An 18,862-nucleotide genomic window follows, 5' to 3' on the forward strand; every position below is an offset into this window, starting at 1 on the left:
GACAGTTTGGGACACTGCGCCCCCCTGTGGCTGTCGGTGTATTACACGCCGGTTTCCGGTGTTATGGCGACCACCGGCAACAGCGGCGCTTCTGTCTGGAGGAAGGCAGGCTGGGCAGTCAGGTAAACGGCATCTTCAAACTCATCTCCAACTTCTGTTGATGAGACGACCACGATAAGCGACATTTTTATCTGTCGCAACATTTTGTACCGCTTGAAACGAAGATCATTTTCCTGTCCAATTCTCTCTGTTGTCACAACGGCGCATCTTAAAGTGGCGTTAGGGGGGCTTTGCTTTGTAATAAGAAACGCTACATGTTAGCCACCACCTAAAACACGTCAGACATCTGCACTGCTTAAGCAATTATTCACACCTTACCCGCAGACAAGCTAGCTGAGCAATTCCCGAATACTTTAGGATTTATCCCGTGCGTTTTTCGAGTTTATTAAGACACAAAATAACTGATTGCTAGCTAAAAAGTTTGATAGTTGACTTGCATTTTGGAGTCAGTTAGGTTGCTGAAATTAAATTAGCTTCTTCGGTGAGCTCGTGCGCAACAAGGCTTTTGTGGATTAAAGGTGGGGAAAAAAAACAATCTGTCGGCGTAAAGCTTTAAAAGAGAGAGCAAGCCAATAGCGATGAATATAAATTAGGTCACCATCAATAACATCCCGTCTAATATATAACAAAAGTTGTAAATGATGTGGTAGCTTAAAGCATCCCGTTATGCCCCGTCGTCACAGTACCGTTACCTTCACGAGAAAGAGCTCGTGTCCTGCTGTAAATCGTCCTTTCTTTAAACTTGGCAGCAGCTGATATTGATTTGTTAGGGCCAGTACCAATAATAAGTAAGACAAGGAAGCCTACGACTTAACGATATTGTTTTTGTAAACTTGTAACATCCTGAAAAATGAAAATAAATTGAAATTTTTCATTAAATAGCTCCAAAAAACAAACGCTTTTTTGTGGGGGCGGTATCTTTAAAGTGTCCTGACTTTCCACCAGACTTTCACTGAACTGAAAATTGAGATTTATGAACCAAATTTTTCACACTTAACCCAGAAAAAAAAGTATGAAAGTTTTTTTTTCTCGCGCACTACATTACTCAGTAAAAAAAAACATAAATATAAATATGCAGACACTGATAATATCAAAAAAGATGAATATGTCTAAGCTGATAATTGTTCAAAACCGATAATCATCCCTACCTGAAAATGAGATCTAAGCTGTAATATAGAGTTTGATAATTCCACAATCTTTACAGGCTCCTTTAAGCTAAATGTGGAGATTTGAGAGTTTTTAATGGCACAGACTAACAGCAGTCCTAAATTTTAATGTGCTTACACCCTAAAGATGTCATGGATCATGGAACTATGGCTGCCCATGTTGGCTTGGCCACCTGGAGCTGCATAGGCTGCACTGATCATGTGCCCCTCTAGTTGTCTGAGACAACAGAAGGAAATCAGCAGTACATCCTGCAGAGGGCCCTTTTCCTTGTGTGGAGCTGCGTTCCCACATGTTTGTTAGTGCCCACATGCTTGTCTACTGTGGTGTCAGGCTTTCAACCAAGATTACAGAGTGCAACTCAGAGTGTGCATGTGTCTCCTTTTTTCCCTCAGAGCTGTGTGAAGAGAGGCGGGTTATCTCTCATGACTGTAAAGTTCTGACTATGCTGCTCTTGGTAGCGCTGGGCATAGTTGTGTCTACCACTGTGGTCACCACTGAGAGTGCTGAGAACACCAACCGCAAACCACCAGCACCACTGCTTGAATACAGTAGCATCTCCCTGCCGCCTGAGCACGTACCCTACTTCCTTTACAACAACAAGAGGGTCGCCAAGCAGTGCCGACTGGACCCGCTCTGTCCTTTTAAAGTAAGATATGCACCCTGTCAGTGGAACCATTCACTGAGCAAATATTTTCTCACCATTTGACCCTTGGGCTGCATTGACCTTGAGTGAGGAAATGCTATCAGGGGAGCAAAACAAAACCCTTTGTTAATGGAGTGCTGAGAGCCTGAAAATTTGATTGATGAGATCGTTCAAATTTGTCTCTTGCCGCTGTTAACTTGGCTTTGTTGGTAAGAATTAGTAAGACCACCAACGGGGTGGGAGTTCAAACAGCCTGCAACACGACACAACAGTTGTGGGGCTCAGAAGTTTCTTCTTGCTTTATCAATAATGACACAAATTTAAAATGAACTGAACTGTTTACAGCCAGGGGGGATGTATTAGTGAATGAATGAAGGTGAAAAAAAATGATGATAACATTACTGAACCACGAAAGAGAACAGATGAAGATATCATATCCACAAATACTCATTATGAACCCAGTTATAAACTTATTTGTGGCTCACTGACCAGGAGTCACCCATATACAAGATTTCCCTTAGACTTGTTTAAATGTACCAGCTGATGTTTGATATTTACATCAGTCCATTTTTGCTCAAGTCCCTTCTCCTTCCCCTCTCGTTATTTATGAGCTTTCCAAAATAATTTGGGAATGAAGAAAAACAACTTTTAACATTGAAAACCTTTATATTTGATTTTGATGCGTAAATACAATATTAACTTGTTTCTTTACAGATAAAATCAACTAGTAAATATCGTCCATCGACCATATCAGGAGTAAAAATGATTGTAATATTGTTCATCACTTGGTTAGAGATACTAGTCTGGGGGGAATTTACTATTTGTTCTGCTTTTCAAGAGTCAGAAAATGAATAACTGACTCTGGACAGACTTAATTCATGTATTCAATGTCCCCTGGAATTACGTAAAAGTGCAGTATTAGGCTAGTGTGGCTATAAGGCTGAATCAAACTACTGCCTCAAAAATCTGGTGTTTCACTAGTAAGGGCTTTTGTCCTCATACCTCAATGCACACTTTAAAAATCCCACTTGTTTTCACAACAGGATGCATTACAGGATTCATCTGCTTGTTGGGGATATGAGAAGAGCTGTGATCCACAGAGGCGCTTCAGCTATCCTGTCTGTACCCAAGCGGACTCTGGTTGGTAAGATTCCCCTCCTCCTTCACACACAATTCATGTTCTGAATTTGTTCTCCTTGTTCTTATACAAAACTTCCTGTTTAGCTCAACATGGTTCACCTGCTTCAGTCTCTTAGTGCCTAACCAGATTGTCATCATCGTACACTTTTTATTCATGTGTGTTGAATTTGTTAAACCATAATCCACTTTAGGAGTGTGAAAATATATCTATAATAATGTCATGAATGCATCGATTCAGAAGTGTAATAACTCACATCTCAGATCTTTTTGTACAACCTCCACGCTGAATGAACATAAAAACCCTGCAGGGACTCTATTGTGGTGTCAGCTAAGGTGTTAATTAGAGGTCCAAGCCTGACACGAGTGATGTATTGGATTCTTAGTCCCCAGGCCCCATTGAACCTCTGTATCAAATTTGGCAACATATGGACTCTAGGTGGCGCCAAACTGGAACTATGTCATATCTCAGTAACTGTAAGTTAAGTCAAAACCCAACTTGGTTTTGAGTTCACCTCCCCACACAGTAAAGAATTCATGAAAATATGTGTTGGCCGTTAGGTAGCACCAGCAAAGAATATTTTTTAATGTCCAAAACAAAATTTACCCAAAGGCAGTGGAGCCTATCCCAGCGGCTTTCAGGTGAGAGGTGGGGTTCTCCCTGGACAGGTCACCAGTCCATCACAGGGCCAACACATAGAGACAGACAACCACTCACAGTCACACCTACAGTCAATTTAGAGTATCAATCAGCCTCGTCCTCTCTTGATGTCTTTGGACTGTGGGAGGAAGCTGGAGTACCAGAGAGAACCCACACAGGAACAGGGAGAACATGCAGACTCACACAGAAAGATCCTGTGCTGGAGCCGGGACTTGAACCTGGAACCTTCTTGCTGTGAGGTGACAGTGCTAATCACTGCACCACCGTGCCGCCCGCTCTGCAATCAAGGAAAATGCATTTCTGCTCATATCACCCACATGCATTATTGCACAGTATACCTGAATTGAGCTGAACTGGTGATATATGACACGTCCACATTTGCTGGTGAAAGTTTTTCACTTAATTGAATAAAACGTGAAACTTACTTTTCCAAGCTCCTCCAAGGGTCTAAGCCCATGTGCAGGAAACTTTACACAAATTATCTTCAGGCACCAATGAGAAGAATAATCAAATAATTACATATTATTAAAACTGTAAAAGTTACAACCAAATTTTCAAACTTACAGTATATATTCTGTATTTTAGCTCTGCTTAGGACTGCACTCTTCTGGACAGAGACCTCAGATGCAGTACCTGGAATTTGCTGGAGTCACTCTCCCAGTCTAGGGGTCACAGCCCCCCAAGACTATTTTCAGCACTCTTGCCTTTACTCCCCACATCGTCTGAAACTCCACTTTTAGCCCTTTGTATTTATCCAGCTTCCTGCGTTCCTTTTTATTGTTGCTGTTGCTTGTGAACGCGGATCCATCACCACATCTCCTGTTGTTTGTCCATCAACACAAAGTCCAGTTGATTAGCCATCAAGTCCCACAGCATCTTCGCTCAGAAATTCTCCCCCACCTTAGGAGGGGTCTTCCATTCTTATCTTGGGACTTCCAGCCCTCTATGCCAGCCTCTTGGTTATGGCGTTCCATTTATGCTCTTCCTGCCTTAATCTTTCACTTTCACTCAGTGACATCTTTGCACAGCCTGCACCTGGGGTCCTGTCTGGTGTGGTAGACCCCTCTATTGATCTCTTTCTAAGTGTGTGTGTGCATGTGTGCGTGCGCGTGTGTATGTGAAAATAATTTCGATTGCCTTCAAAATGGAAAAGTTATAAACAAAAATAATGTTCCAGCCAAAAGAGAAAGTGTGTATCTTCACCTCAGTGCCAAATTAGAGGCCAATCAATAGCTAGGTGGCGCTGTTGAATGAATGTGTTGAAATGATCTGTATACTTTCTGAAATCCCCAGCTAGTCCACAATTAATGTATATACACTGCACGAAGTAATCAAAGTATTATGATTACTCAAGAAACTGAAAACCATAAAGTGTTGATTTCAAGACAGTGTTGAGTATCTTGGCAATAATTGGTGCTATTAACATTAAATGAGGCTCAGGTGTTTTTGACGCCCTTGTCTCTGCAAAATTCAGCAAAAGGTCTGACTTATACCACGTCTACTGGGAAGCAGGTGTGGACTTGCGTAGGGCTCGGACCTCTCTCATACTTGCTTGCAAGTCTAATTATGTCTGAGTTTAAGTGGTGTGGAGCAGCCATGCGAGCCCTTGCAATGGATGCAGCTAATCAAGTAGGATAAAGTTTTATTTAATTCATCAAACCAGCTGTTCAAGAAGCATAAACACATAGAAAAGCAATATTTTATCTACTTTGTTCATACAGAATCGTTGGGAACCAGTTCCAATAAAAACCGTCTGGATGTAACAGAATGAGATTCTTTGAGAGGAATCTTGAAACATGTCAAATCCATATAAACGTTGCTGCCGCCTGAGACAGCAGCTCCTCATCTCTTAGATGCATACATTTGTTCAGAAAACATGCTAAAACTACAACTATCAGATATATGATACATCAGAAAATGGAAACAATATAGCTTTTCCCTGGGACTGATTGGACAATGTAAACTTGGGAAAAAAAGGGGATCAAATAAATAAACATGTTATTCTAATTAGAAAATGAAAATTGAGATGAGAAAGATTGAGAATAATTATTTATGAATTGATTCCCGGCCTTAATTTCAGAGAAATGCTTGAATTGTCCTGTAATAATGCACTCATTCACTGCATGCACCACTGATGGACCATGTTGGTTTTGGCATATCCTGACCTGTATAAACCGGCTCTGTTAGGGCCCGTTCACTGGAAGCAGCCCAGGAGGTTTTCTGGAAACAGGCTGATTTTGGCTACGTCAAGGAGCGCCTCTCCGAGCTCAAAACACTCTGCAAGGCCAGCACGAATGTAAGTTTGCTCATTTCCTCAGTTCCCACGGGCTCTCTGAATCAACAGGAAGAAACAGCAGGTAGAAGCAGACACAAGTGTTAAGCAAGAGTCAACAGCGAAATGGCCAGAATAGGATTTGCATTTTAATAGCAGTATGAAGAGTGTGAGTATGGGTATATAGGAGAAAAAAAACACCTCTCTCAACCTCTCAAGACTTCATTACTATTTTATTAAATACCAAATATTTCCAATCATAAAACTTTTCCAGGGGGACTCGTCTTTGAAATGCAGTAGCCACACTCGATTCTGTAAGGCAACTAACCTTTATCTGGACTTGCGGAGGCCACGCAGAGGTCATGAACGGTCAGTGTCGCTGAAAGCAACATAACCATAAAAAGACAAAACACTGATCAGAGTGTCTTGTCACTCACTGTTGGTTTGCTGCAGATACAAGGAGGACTTCATCCAGAAAGGTGAGATTGGTGGTCGATGCAGACTCAACAAGCAAGCACTTGTTTCAGAGGGAGATCACAAGAGCCCTCTGCAGTCTTGGTGAGGCCGGACACATTCATTCATGCACTTAGTTACTTGCACTTAATGAAATGTATGATGTATCGTAGCTGTCGCATGTTTGCCTGTAACAACTACTGTAATTCAATAATGTAACTCTCTTAGGAATGGCTCGATATCACTTTTTTAAATCTCTGATACCAAGACCCCAGCTTTGAATATTTGCTGACGGATACCAATTAAATTATAGTCCTTGAAGCTGTCTTAGACAACAAACCAGTTGATAATAGATTCATATGGTTACACTTAGCTTCACCTGTCATGTAAAAAACAAACATGAGAAACAGATATTTCACTATGTTCGCTGCTCCTGTAAAGAAATACATGCAACTGGTTACATCCAACACGTGATGCATTATCATGACTCAATTTACCACATTTTATGAAAAGATCTCAGTGTTGCTTGTAGGATTCATGTTGAAATTTGGGTTTACAGATGGGATCATATTATATAAATGTATTTTGATGTGTGATCCAAGGATCTGAGTTCCTATTAAACAGATATCAATCATTGAAGTGCCCCAAAGTTCATTCCTTGAGTGGGAAATGAACCTAGGCTGCAGTGGTGAAAGTGCCAAATCCTAACCACTAGCCTGCTATGGAGCTGGAACAGTTTTGTAAATATTCTCATTGTCACCATGATTGCCAAGACAACTGTGATGATGAGGGCTTTGTAGGTGCATTAACATAGCTAATCAAGGTAGTGTCACATAGATGACAAAATGTAAAATAATTTCAAAGTCAGCCTTCCATTCCATTAATGGAACTACTTTATTGTTTTATTGAACTTCATTTCATGTATTCATATTGTTCATAGTTATAAACCCCCAGTTGTCTGAGGACCATGTGGTGCCGTGTGCCATTCCAGGCTTGAAGTGGTATTAGGTCAAGAATCCATAGAGAGTGATTTCATTTTACGTTGCAAAACACTTGTTCCCTGACCGGGAATCGAACCCGGGCCGCGGCGGTGAGAGCGCCGAATCCTAACCACTAGACCACCAGGGAGGTACAAGCTTCCTCACAAGCTTATCATAGTTGGAATGATTGGCATGTCAGCTGTCAGGTTGGCACTTTAATGGGTGCAGGGACACAGATCATCACTAGGTGGTGTCTTTCTCCCATTGAGATGACTTATGTTGAAACATTTCTCATTGAATTGTTGATATTTGGGGGCGGCATGACTCAGAGGTAGCGTGGCCGTCTAGCAACCGAAGGGTTGCTGGTTCGCTCCTCACTTCCCCTGGTGACCATGATGAAGTGTCCTTGAGCAAGATAGTAAGTCCCTAATTGCTCCGAATGGCCCTGTGACTGACTGGCAACCCATCCAGGGTAAACCCCACCTCTCACCCAATGTCAGCTGGGATAGGCTCCAGCCCCCCTCTCTCTGCAACCTTTAATGGGTAAGCAGTGTATAAAATGGATGGATTGTTGACATTTTATAATTAAGACACTCTCTGGTGAGAACCTATGCTTCAGCATGTTCAGATACTCAAAGCAGAAGTACTTGATGCTGATTCTTAGTTTAAGAATCAAAAATTGAAGTACCCATTCTACTTTGTGTTTTGTATTCCAATGCTCAGAAGCATTCAGCCTTGAGTCATTGACCTAAAGGTCAAGCTAAAGCTCTGTGTGTTCCAGTTGTGCTGCTCTGATTGTGTCCTCTTGAAGTTGGCAGTGTCTAATTTGAACACACATAATCTTAATGAGGTTTTCTGTGCAAAATCTTTTTCTTCAAATTAACTAGAAAGTGATGGGTTTGAATAAAAACATTTGAGTAAAAAGTATCATTTGATTTGATTGGATTTTTGATTTGATCTTTATCTCGAACTCTCAAACATATAAAATACAATAATTTTAAAAAAAAAGTCTCTGTACACAAGTATATCACCTAGTCCATATAAAGGTTTTAACACATAAGTTCAAGAAGGGGCAGAAGGAAGCAAACATCTTGTCCTGACCCTCCTTACATTTTAATCATCATCATCTTCTATAAACAACTCGTGTGTTTGTGTGTGTGTGCGCACGCATGTATCTTTTTTTTTCAACATTTTCACATAATATCTTAATATGATATCAAATTCTCTCGCAAATGAAATAATAAAATACCTTGAAATCTTTTAAATGCTTTATCACATCTTTTAAATGCAGTTGCCTCAGTGAAGTTTGATACCTGGACATTTTACGTAAGAGCATTTTAGTTTTTCCACCACTGTGCATGCACACACACTAATGCACGACATTCATGTGTGTACACAACCTGCTTTCAATAGAATGATTATTGTGTCACTTTGCTACAAAAGATATGTTCATACTTGCCTTATGTCTGCATGAGAATGCCAAATTCCGGAGGGGAAAAAATTAAATCAGAAAACTCAGTTTCCTATCTGGGGATCAGAGTTTGCTGAGCTTGAAAAAGAGCCCCTTTTGGGAAACAAGTAAACAAACATATGCTTCCAAAGTCAATTTATAATTGTTGTGTTGATACTTTTTGATGTGATAAAGCAGTCCAGCTGACAGCGGTAATAGAATACAGACTGTTTCAGCACACTGAAAAATATTTCGGAATCTTGACATTCTAATGTCAATAGAACAGAGGGCCCATCCTTTGTAATCTTAACCAGTACAAATATAGACATTCTTTACCTCACTTTTAAAACTACAGATATTTTGATTCATAAATCTAAGTATATATGTGTACCTCATATGTGTACTATGTATGTTTATATAGTTCCTCTTGTTGCTGTAATGATGGAAAGTATTGAAAGCACTCAGCTCGACCTGAGAGGAGGCAAGGGGAGGTGGGGTAAGAATGTGACAGGGCTTGTATTGGTTTTTGTTTTACTTTCTCTCTTTAGTTGTGAGTGTGACCTCTGTGGGCCAGTGGCGCAATGGATAACGCGTCTGACTACGGATCAGAAGATTCTAGGTTCGACTCCTGGCTGGCTCGCGTTTGCTTTTTTTCCCCATCCACTTTTGAGGGGAGCTGGATGGTTACAACTGACCAGAGAACAAATAGACAGTATTTTTTTGAGCTATCTTTGTAATTGAGACGTTTAAGTTTGTTATGGTGAAATTCTTCACTCACAGCATTTCATGATGTGTGATTGTAGTTACAATGGCATTGCAGAATGTTTGTCATGTATATCTAGAGTCAAAATCAGCTGGCCAAAACTCCAAAAGATGCTGAGGTCAATTTTCATTGAACACTAGACTGAAATGGTTGCAATTTTCTTGCACAGCACTAAAATTCTCAGACTTTTTATTCAACCACAATTAAATATGATGAAAATTAATAATTACATTTAAACATGAGTAAGACTTAATTAAAAAATGCTAAAAGTAGCACTATGTTCAATCCACTTCGTTTGTGCTGCCAACTCAAAGTGAGGGGGGGAGCTGTGGCTTGGGTGATGCTCTGAGATGGTACTGCTTGACTGGTCATCCTTCATAAAAGCTTTAGCACTTAGGTGTAGTGCCTTTATATGAGCCTCCAAATGTGGAATGATTCTCAAGGTAATTTTTTTTGTAAATAATTAATAAATCAGTGGCAGCACGGTGGTGCAGTGGTCAGCACTGTCGCCTCACAGCAAGAAGGTTCTGGGTTGGAGTCCCGGCTTGAGTTCAGGATCTTTCTGTGTGGAGTCTCCATGTTCTCCCTGTTCCTGTGTGGGTTCTCTCTGGTACTCCAGCTTCCTCCCACAGTCCAAAGACATCAAGAGAGGACGAGGCTGATTGATACTCTAAATTGACCGTAGGTGTGACTGTGAGTGTGAATGGTTGTCTGTCTCTATGTGTTGGCCCTGTGATGGACTGGTGACCTGTCCAGGGTGAACCCCGCCTCTCACCAGAAGGCTGCTGGGATAGGGTCCACCCCCAACCCTTATGTCTGCAGTTTTTCGTTTTTTTTTCAACCGTTTCATCCCAGTGGTGTACAGTGTACTGTGCTCATTGTTTTTGTTTTTCAGTGCCTATTTGATGCCACATGGGTCACCAAAAGTAGGCCCATTTTCATACCTTAGATGTAGTCAAAGAGGGCAAATCCTATTGGAAGGTGTTGTCTTGTAGCAGTTCTTCGTTTCATTGCTGAGATTTAGCCTATTGCTACTGGCACCACATGGAATCATTGATATCTACTCATATTTTATAGTTACAGCTACAGCAGTACTGTACATTGACATGGAGTGCTTTTATGTAGGTATGCAGAGCTGCAAACATACATGGAGCTGGACTTTCATCCCCTGCAGGATGATCACTGTGACACTATAATTGAAAAACCCTCAATTTTCATGAAACTAGATGCTGGTAAGTATCATAACTCGTAAGTCTCATTTTACATTCTGTACAGTCCAGTTTGATTGCCTTATGATTTTGCTGACAGTTCCCTTAAATAAACAAATTGCATATTTACAGTTTTACAAGTGTGTGCTTTAAACTTTTTGTAGTCCGACACTAAACTACTAAGCATAGTTAATAGTGTTCCTGCTGTGTTCTTTTTTTTAAATTGGCATGTACACTTATTTTAGATGTCAGACCCAATACAATTGTTCCCATTTAATCTATTTTCCTTTTTACTTGTGACACAATTACAAAATAACTGTGTTTATTCAACAGGGGTGAATATGTATCACCATTTCTGTGATTTTGTCAACCTCTACATCTCCCAGCACATCAACAACTCCTTCAGCGCAGATATCAACATAATCATGTGGGACACGGTGGGTGCCTGCTGCCTCCCTCTAAATCTTCTGTGGGGGGATGACAATTGTCCTGTTTGTAGATTTGATAAGTTTCCATTATCCATAACAATATTTTCCTTTCTATTTATGTTGGCTTACCAGAGTTTTTATGATTATGGGGATTTGTTCCGTGAAACCTGGAAGGCCTTCTCACAGTATGATATCATCCACCTGAAAACCTATGATTCCAAAAGAGTAGGTATAACACAGCACACATGACTTGAAATGGTGCTCTGGTTTGAAAATAACCAGATAATGATTGGTCAGATTTGGGAAGGGCTTTTATGGTATTGTTTCGTGCCTTGGCACTGAGATATTTTGGTTGCTATGTTGCATGCTTGCATTACAATGTATTAAATAAGCCATTGTCCACTTGTCCATAGGTGTGTTTCAAAGATGCTGTCTTTTCCCTCCTGCCGAGAATGCGATACGGCCTCTTTTATAACACACCTCTCGTGAGTCAGTGTATTTACTAATGAGATGTCATCACTGTGTTGTCATCACTGTGTTGTATGCTGTGCTTTGACCATACAACAGTGTCCCAATTTTCCCATCGACGCTGGCTTACTTGTACCATGTATGATTTTTGTCTAATATTTCATGTTGGATGTTTTCATATGTACGGCACACAGAGGCGTGTGAAGCAAGCAGACGAACTTCTGGTCATGTATTCAATATGTCAGGAAGTGTTGACTCTGAGACAATGAAGAGGCACCTGTGGCTCTATGATTGAGGGATGCGCAATAATATCGGCACTAGCAGCAGATATTGGTAATTTTTTAAATATGTCGGTTTCAGCCCGATTGCTGATATTTCTGCCATCACAGCAGATCAAGATTAGTGTCGTCAATTTTGCTCTTTGTTGTTCATGATGAAACAACAAGGAGTGACGTGCTTTTCCAAATGTTATGGAAACAAAGTTAATTATCGCTCTTTAAAATTCAACTCGTTTATGCAGTTTTTGTCAGTATGAAAAAAACATTACCACATCAACTTGTTTTTGTACAGAAAATATCAGCATTGACAAATATCAGCTGTCTGCCAAATCAGTTGTTTAGTATTGGCATTTCGGCAAAAAACTCAATATTGTGCACTCACTATGATCTTGAGGGAGCTTCTGTTTTTCAGTTGATTTCAAGTGGAGCAGACTATTTACTGTTAAAGCATTTTTAGTATGTGTAGTCTTTGTGTATGGCTAGACTTAACTATAATTATCTATGTAAACTAAGTAGCATTAAGAGAACATGAAATGACCAAACGTGTATAATGTTGATACTTTGTGGATGTTGATGGCAGATCTCCGATTGCTACAGTGAAGGAATGTTTCGGGCATTCTCCCAACATGTGCTCCATCGGCTGAACATACGGCAGGATGGACCCAAGGTAAGAAGTACTGTACCTAGGAACCTTTTTTAATAATGTAAAAGGTGTTTATTCATTTCATGGTCATTTTTACAGAGTTGTACGGAGTTACAGAAAGTCCACAGAATGTTCCTGAAACAAGCTGCATTTAGATATTCAGTTTACATGCAGTTTTTTGCAAAAACACACACCTACCAAATTTTGTATGACACAGGTTCCAATTTTAAGCGAGTTTCAAACTTGGTTCTAAGCACATATTTGAGAGGTTATTCTGCGTTACTGCGTAACAGAAACGGCTTCAGGTTGAATTCTGAAAGGAAACAAAATGCAGGTGTGTCTTTATCCATTTGACGGACTTTTCTCTGAAGCATGTAGCCAGGAATATGAAAGCGTTCCTCTCCTTGAATTTTTTTTCTAAACCCCTTAACCTTAAAATAAATGAAAATAATTCTTAAAATGTAGGCAATAATGACCCGACACGGAACAGGGGAAACACAGAGGTTAAATACACAGGGAAAACGAGGCACAGGTGGTGTAATCACCCAGGTGAGACACGTAAGGTAATCACAGGAGGGAGGTCAGGAGACAGGACATGACTACAAAGTAAAACAGGAAATGACTACAAAGTAAAACAGGACACACAAGACAGGAATCGAGACACATCAGGCTCAAACCCAGGCTGTGGTAGTGAGAGCACCAAATCCTAACCACTGGACCAATCAGGGACATAGTTTAGTTAACTAGCATTTCAAATCATGTAGCAGATAAGCTACAGTTTCTCCCCAACTCTTGTCTGTGATTCCAATCTGAGATATCTCAGGATTTTAAACTAGAAAATTCCTGCAGAATTGTGAATGGGCCTGCGATTTTATGCATATATCCAGTTTTTGTATATTGGAATTAGACTCAAGGGCCATGAAGTCACTCAAAAATATATTCGGACGGGTAACACTGAAAATAACTATTATTGTCAAGCCTTTGCCTCTTTAAGGCATTAAAAAAATCTACTAGAGGTAAGTTTTGCTGTGGCAAAGAGTTAAATTTCAAGTCCGATATACGCTTTCATAAGAAGGGAAACATAAGTGGTGGTGAGAGCACTGTATCTTAACCACTACACAACACACACAACGCAACATCCACCATCATACATTCTGTCTTAGTGGCACAGGGAACACAGATACACATCTCCACCAAGAATAGTTGATCCTGCTTTGTTGATTAATTCGTAATCAGAACAATACTGAAAAAAAGCAAGTGTTTAGACAAAGCATGAAAGCAACATTAAAACAAGTCGTGAATGTGATCTTATATAGGTGGACTGTCATCAGCTAAAGTTAACCCATCATACAATTTGACATGGATTATTTTTCACGTATATCTGTAAACTACATCCATTAATATTGCACATTTATTCATGTCCTGCATCTTTAACCCTCCAGGAGTCCTCACAGTTGGTGCATGATCCCAGCTTTGAAGGGCTTGACAGTATTGTTATCAGTACGAAACCCTGATAATGGCTTTCTTCATACGTTGGCCACTGATCGGGTTTTCATGGCCCTCGCTGGAAAAAAGCCAAGGGGCTTTTCAGTAAGACTTGGCGTGCTAGTGATAGCTAGCCAACGACTGAATGAATGTTGTCCCAGGCCCGACCCTCTCCCCAGGCTCCTTCTTTCATCCCTAGATTAATGGCACAGCTAGGGATGCTCCTGCATTGTGTTCTATTCATCTGCCTCCACCAGCCCTCTCCTCCTCGGAGCCCCATTTCATGATTTGTTCTAGTCTGCTCGACTACAGAATGGCATCATTTTCAATATCCTCTCAAATATGTTTTAAAGAAGAAAAATAAGCTCCCTGAGTGGTTGTTGTCTTCGTGTACAGGAGACTGCACAGGTTTTAATCAATGGTGGAATACATATTCAGACTCTTACTAGTGAAGGTGCTCATGATTAGTCAGTATAATCAGAAAACTGTAAATATTAAAACTTAAGAACTCAATCAGTGTTGTAGATTATTGATTGAGACAGTTGTTTTGAGTTTTATATCATTCTCATTTTCATTAAAAAATCAGATTAAAGTGATGCAGATGTGATGTTAGATTAATCCATTTTTAGCTTCCTGTATAAACTCTTAGCTACATTTCCAACTAAATATCATGTTTGATTAGTTCATTATGTACAAATCTTGGGCTGCACGGTGGTGCAGTGGTTGGCACTGTGGCCTCACAACAAGATGGTTCCAAGTTCGAGTCCTGGCTCGGGTGTGGGATCTTTCTGTGTGGAGTCTCCATGTTCTCCCCATGCCTGCGTGGGTTCTCTCTGGGTACTCCGGCTTCCTCCCACTGTCCAAATACATGCAATTTGGGGACTAGGCTGATTGGATTTTCTAAATTGACTGTAGGTATGAATGTGAGTGTGAATGGTTGTTCGTCTCTGTATGTTGGCCCTGTGATGGACTGGCAACCTGTCCAGGGTGTACCCCGCCTCTCGCCCGTAGATGCTGGGATAGGCTCCAGCCCCCCTGCGACCCTTACTAGTAAGGAATAAGCGGTAGACGACGATGGATGATTATGTACAAATCTTGTATTTCACCACTTTTTAAGATTTTTTTTAATACTTGTTAGTTTGATAAAGGGATTATTCATTCCCATGTGTGACAACACAGACCCACAGACAGACATATAGACAGACAGACAGACAGACAGAGAGACAGACACACACACACACACACACACACACACGTGCAAAGTCAAGCTACTTTTTCAGGACACAAGGTGGCAGCAGAAGACCAGAAAACAAGGAGCACCTTTCTTCCTTCCTCTAAACTGTTGAGAACTGGTTCCCTCTAAGAAATGACTCCTGTCATGGGACTTCACCTGATCTGTCCCTTCCACTCTGCTGTCTAAAGAGATGTTTGAAGTCAAAGTCTGGAAGTTATTCTGAGTGAACATCATGTTTTCCTAGCTGCCTATCTTCTCTGTCCTTGGCTGATTGATTATTGGGGGTGATGCTGTTTGCAGGAGGGGCGTGTTCGTGTCACCCTGCTGGCACGCAGCACAGAATACAGACGGATATTAAACCAAGTGGAGGTGAGTCTGGCTCCTTCCTCCTTCCTTCTCTTATTGCTTCCTTTCCCTCAATCATGTTCTACCACATGTCCTCCTCTCATCCATTCTGTTGTCTCTCTGTTTCCTCCCTCTATACAACTCCCTCAGCCACTCCTCGTCCCTATTGATTTACTGCCCTCCTCTCTTAAGTGCCAGTTTGAAATCTTACTGACTATGAACAGTACAAGTGAAAGGGGCTTGTGATTTATATGGTGTCTGCCCATATTTGTTTGCTCTCTCATTGATCAGAGAACTCACCCTTCTGTTGTTGTTACAGCTCATAAATGCTCTCAAGACTGTGCCACTGTTTGAGATCAGCGTGGTGGACTACAAATTCAAGTGAGTTGTGGTGCACTTTCCAAGTATACGCAAATAAATAATGAGTGTCACGATTAGTCGTAATATTGTTTGCTGTGCGCTTATGATTGATGAATGACTAACTGCCTGTCGTTCCTACAGGGAGTTTCCATTCCTGGAGCAGCTGAGAGTAACCCACAACTCCGACATCTTCATAGGCATGCACGGGGCCGGTCTCACCCACCTCCTCTTCCTCCCTGACTGGGCTGTCATCTTTGAGCTGTGAGTGACACTTTGTTTGCGTGTGAGCGTGATAGTTAGAAAGACAAGGAAATGGTTTGGTAAAGTAACCCTCAGACACTTTGGTGTATGACTGCAGAATCCTAATTAAGCATGAGACCTGGATAAACTGTGCATGTATGCAGGAGTGTTTGTGTAATTCAGTGAGTGACACAGATAAGAGACACACAATGTGCATACATTGTGAGGTGGAGCGAGGACAGCAGGAGATAAAGGTTCTGCATCTGTCCCTCCCAGATATAACTGTCAGGATGAGAGCTGCTATCGAGATTTGGCACGACTGCGGGGCATCCGATATGTGACTTGGCAGAAAATGGACAAAGTGTTCCCGCAGGACAAGGTAGGGGAAATTCCCATAACAGCCATTAACTCCCCCACACCTCAGCAGGAGCTTCCTCAGTTCACCCTCAAATGCACACATTTAATTATGTGCGTGAGTAATCACGGCTACTGCAGAGAATTCATTTCATCTCTTTTATCTAACCGTGTGGAAAGCCTGACCACACATATATTCATTTTCTCATAGGGTCATCATCCCACCCTTGGGGACCATCCGAAGTTTACCAACTACTCCTTTGAGGTGGAAGAGTTCATGCGCCTTGTGCTGGACGCAGCCAGTTACATCACACAACACCCCAAGTGGCAGCACCATATCCTTCATGATGAACTGTAGCCTCTCTAGATGCAAAACTTGTAAAGCATGTCGCTGGTGTGCTTTTTTTGTCAGTGGTTCTCGGTGGTCTTTTGATAAATGGAAGTCAGTTGCCAGACAGGTCAAGGTTTGAATGGCTTCCACGTTCACGAGCGTCAAATTAATGAAAGTAGGAGGCGTGGCAGCATCTGGAGAACGCCAAGACGTGTTTTGTGATTCTTCATTACCTCTGCTGCGTCTACTTAATTCCACACTGACAAAGTTAGCTAATGAGCAGCTGTTATAGCATCCAATCACATCCAACATCTTGTCACATTTGATACGTTTCACCTCGATGTAAGCCTTGTCAGAGCAGCTGACAATCATGCCAGAGATCCTGAACACATTCCAGAAAACACCGACGATGAGCAGTAATTTTGACTGACAAGTCAGCTTCTTTTGTGTGAGGATCATCACACACACAGGATGTTTTTGTATCAATACTTGTATGTTTTAACACTTTTAAAGGTTGTAAGTATTGTATCAGGTTTTTCCATTAGTGACCGGATTTGTAATAGAACTTTTATGGTCTGTAATTGGAGTTTATGTGTGTTTCTGTCAGTTGAAGTTTACCAAAAGGAAAACATTATCAGTATGGTCAAATGACACAAATGCTGCTATCAGATGTCCTAATGCCTTTTGAGTGCTGTTAGTATTTTGTTACATTTGCTGTGATTGAATTAGGACAATTTGCATGCAGTATAATGCAACGCACAGTGTCTCCATGACCTTGGTGTTTTATTTATCAATGAAACGGTGTTGAACTCATCATTTTTGGTCAGACTTTTTGGGAATTTCACATTCAAAAACTGTTTCATTCTTTGAAATAAATAATTTTAAAAGGATGATGTTCTGTGTTGGCCATTGTAGACGTCAGCTTTTTAATTCATCTTAATCAATCATCTCTGCTAGTCTGACCTTGAAGGAGAAACAAGTGTCTTGCCAGTTCTTGCTGATGCCAGACATCTCCTGGCTGTCGCTTTCATTAGTTTGGCACAATCCGGTCTAAGGAAGGAAAGGGCTCTTTGCAAAAGGGCACTAGTTCAGTTTTTACTGTCACCATAATAAATCTAGATGACCTCAAAAACTGCCTGATTTATCAATGACACCATTTAGCCACACGGGGGCAGTACAACACCACACATGAATCGCCTAATTTTTCAACATTGCAGGATCCACTCTGTTAGGTATAATTAAACTGGGTGACAATCATTCATTCACACACAGATCCAATGAGTCCCATGACCTGTGTGAAAGTGTATTTTGTCCAATAACTTCAGTTTTGTGTCAGCAGTCATGCTCCAGCCTGCTCTTTGCGGATGTTGTGTCTGAACTTTCGGAGTATTGACAGACACCGGGCCTGTCTAGGATGGACACTATTTATGGGCCTGCTCAGGTTACTGCCGGTGACCTCGTAAAGAATGAAGAATCTCCACGGATCAAAAGCAGAGGAACCAAGATGTCTGTTCTCATTAACCTTCATGGCAGCTCAAAATCAATGACCAACCCTTGTTTTTTTAGCTCTGTTGAGTGTATCCAAAATCTCTGTCTCTCTCTCTCTGTCTCTCTCGCGCACTCACACACATACACACACACACACACACACACACACACACACCGGCGCTCTCCGACCTACATTATAAACTATACACTGCCTCTCTTCTGTCATCATTAAACAGGCTCCACATTCAGTGCCTCAGGTTGGACCTCTGGAAGTCCGGAGGTCTGTATCAGCAATGCCTGGGTGGTCGTACTCTCGGCCCGGGAGAAATGGTTCTTCAGGACAGCTGAGGCTGGAGTTTGATCACCCAGCTGTGAATACTGTCATTAGATCAGCTGTGATTTGTTCTTTTACGT

The 18,862-nt window shown here is 41.2% G+C and overlaps 1 protein-coding gene and 2 non-coding genes across 4 annotated transcripts; 2 read left to right on the forward strand and 1 right to left on the reverse strand.

Moving 5' to 3' along the window:
• Positions 1-50: 50 nt before the first annotated feature.
• eogt (EGF domain-specific O-linked N-acetylglucosamine (GlcNAc) transferase) lies at positions 51-18,043 on the forward strand. Of its 2 annotated transcripts, none has more exons than XM_086198653.1 (16): positions 51-122; positions 1,620-1,873; positions 2,914-3,014; positions 5,856-5,964; positions 6,215-6,309; positions 6,394-6,498; positions 10,712-10,818; positions 11,128-11,231; positions 11,355-11,447; positions 11,636-11,707; positions 12,549-12,635; positions 15,631-15,699; positions 15,995-16,056; positions 16,177-16,296; positions 16,552-16,654; positions 16,841-18,042. In XM_086198653.1, the coding sequence occupies exons 2-16, from the start codon at positions 1,670-1,672 to the stop codon at positions 16,985-16,987; spliced, it is 1,578 nt and encodes a 525-aa protein (XP_086054779.1). In that variant the 5' UTR covers positions 51-122; positions 1,620-1,669; the 3' UTR covers positions 16,988-18,042. The 2 variants fall into 2 exon arrangements, with proteins under 2 accessions (XP_086054779.1, XP_086054780.1); XM_086198654.1 differs by lacking the exon at positions 51-122 and adding an exon at positions 412-578 and having other exon boundaries at positions 16,841-18,043.
• On the reverse strand, positions 7,450-7,521 carry trnae-cuc (transfer RNA glutamic acid (anticodon CUC)). Its single transcript has one exon. It is a non-coding gene; the product is annotated as a tRNA-Glu (tRNA).
• Positions 9,391-9,463, forward strand: trnar-acg (transfer RNA arginine (anticodon ACG)). Its single transcript has one exon. It is a non-coding gene; the product is annotated as a tRNA-Arg (tRNA).
• Positions 18,044-18,862: the final 819 nt, after the last annotated feature.

The sequence above is a fragment of the Aulostomus chinensis genome, chromosome 3 (assembly GCF_037954235.1).
Source record: "Aulostomus chinensis isolate RoL2024-O1b breed Wild chromosome 3, RoL_Achi_v1.0, whole genome shotgun sequence".
NCBI classification, from domain to species: Eukaryota; Metazoa; Chordata; class Actinopteri; order Syngnathiformes; family Aulostomidae; genus Aulostomus; species Aulostomus chinensis.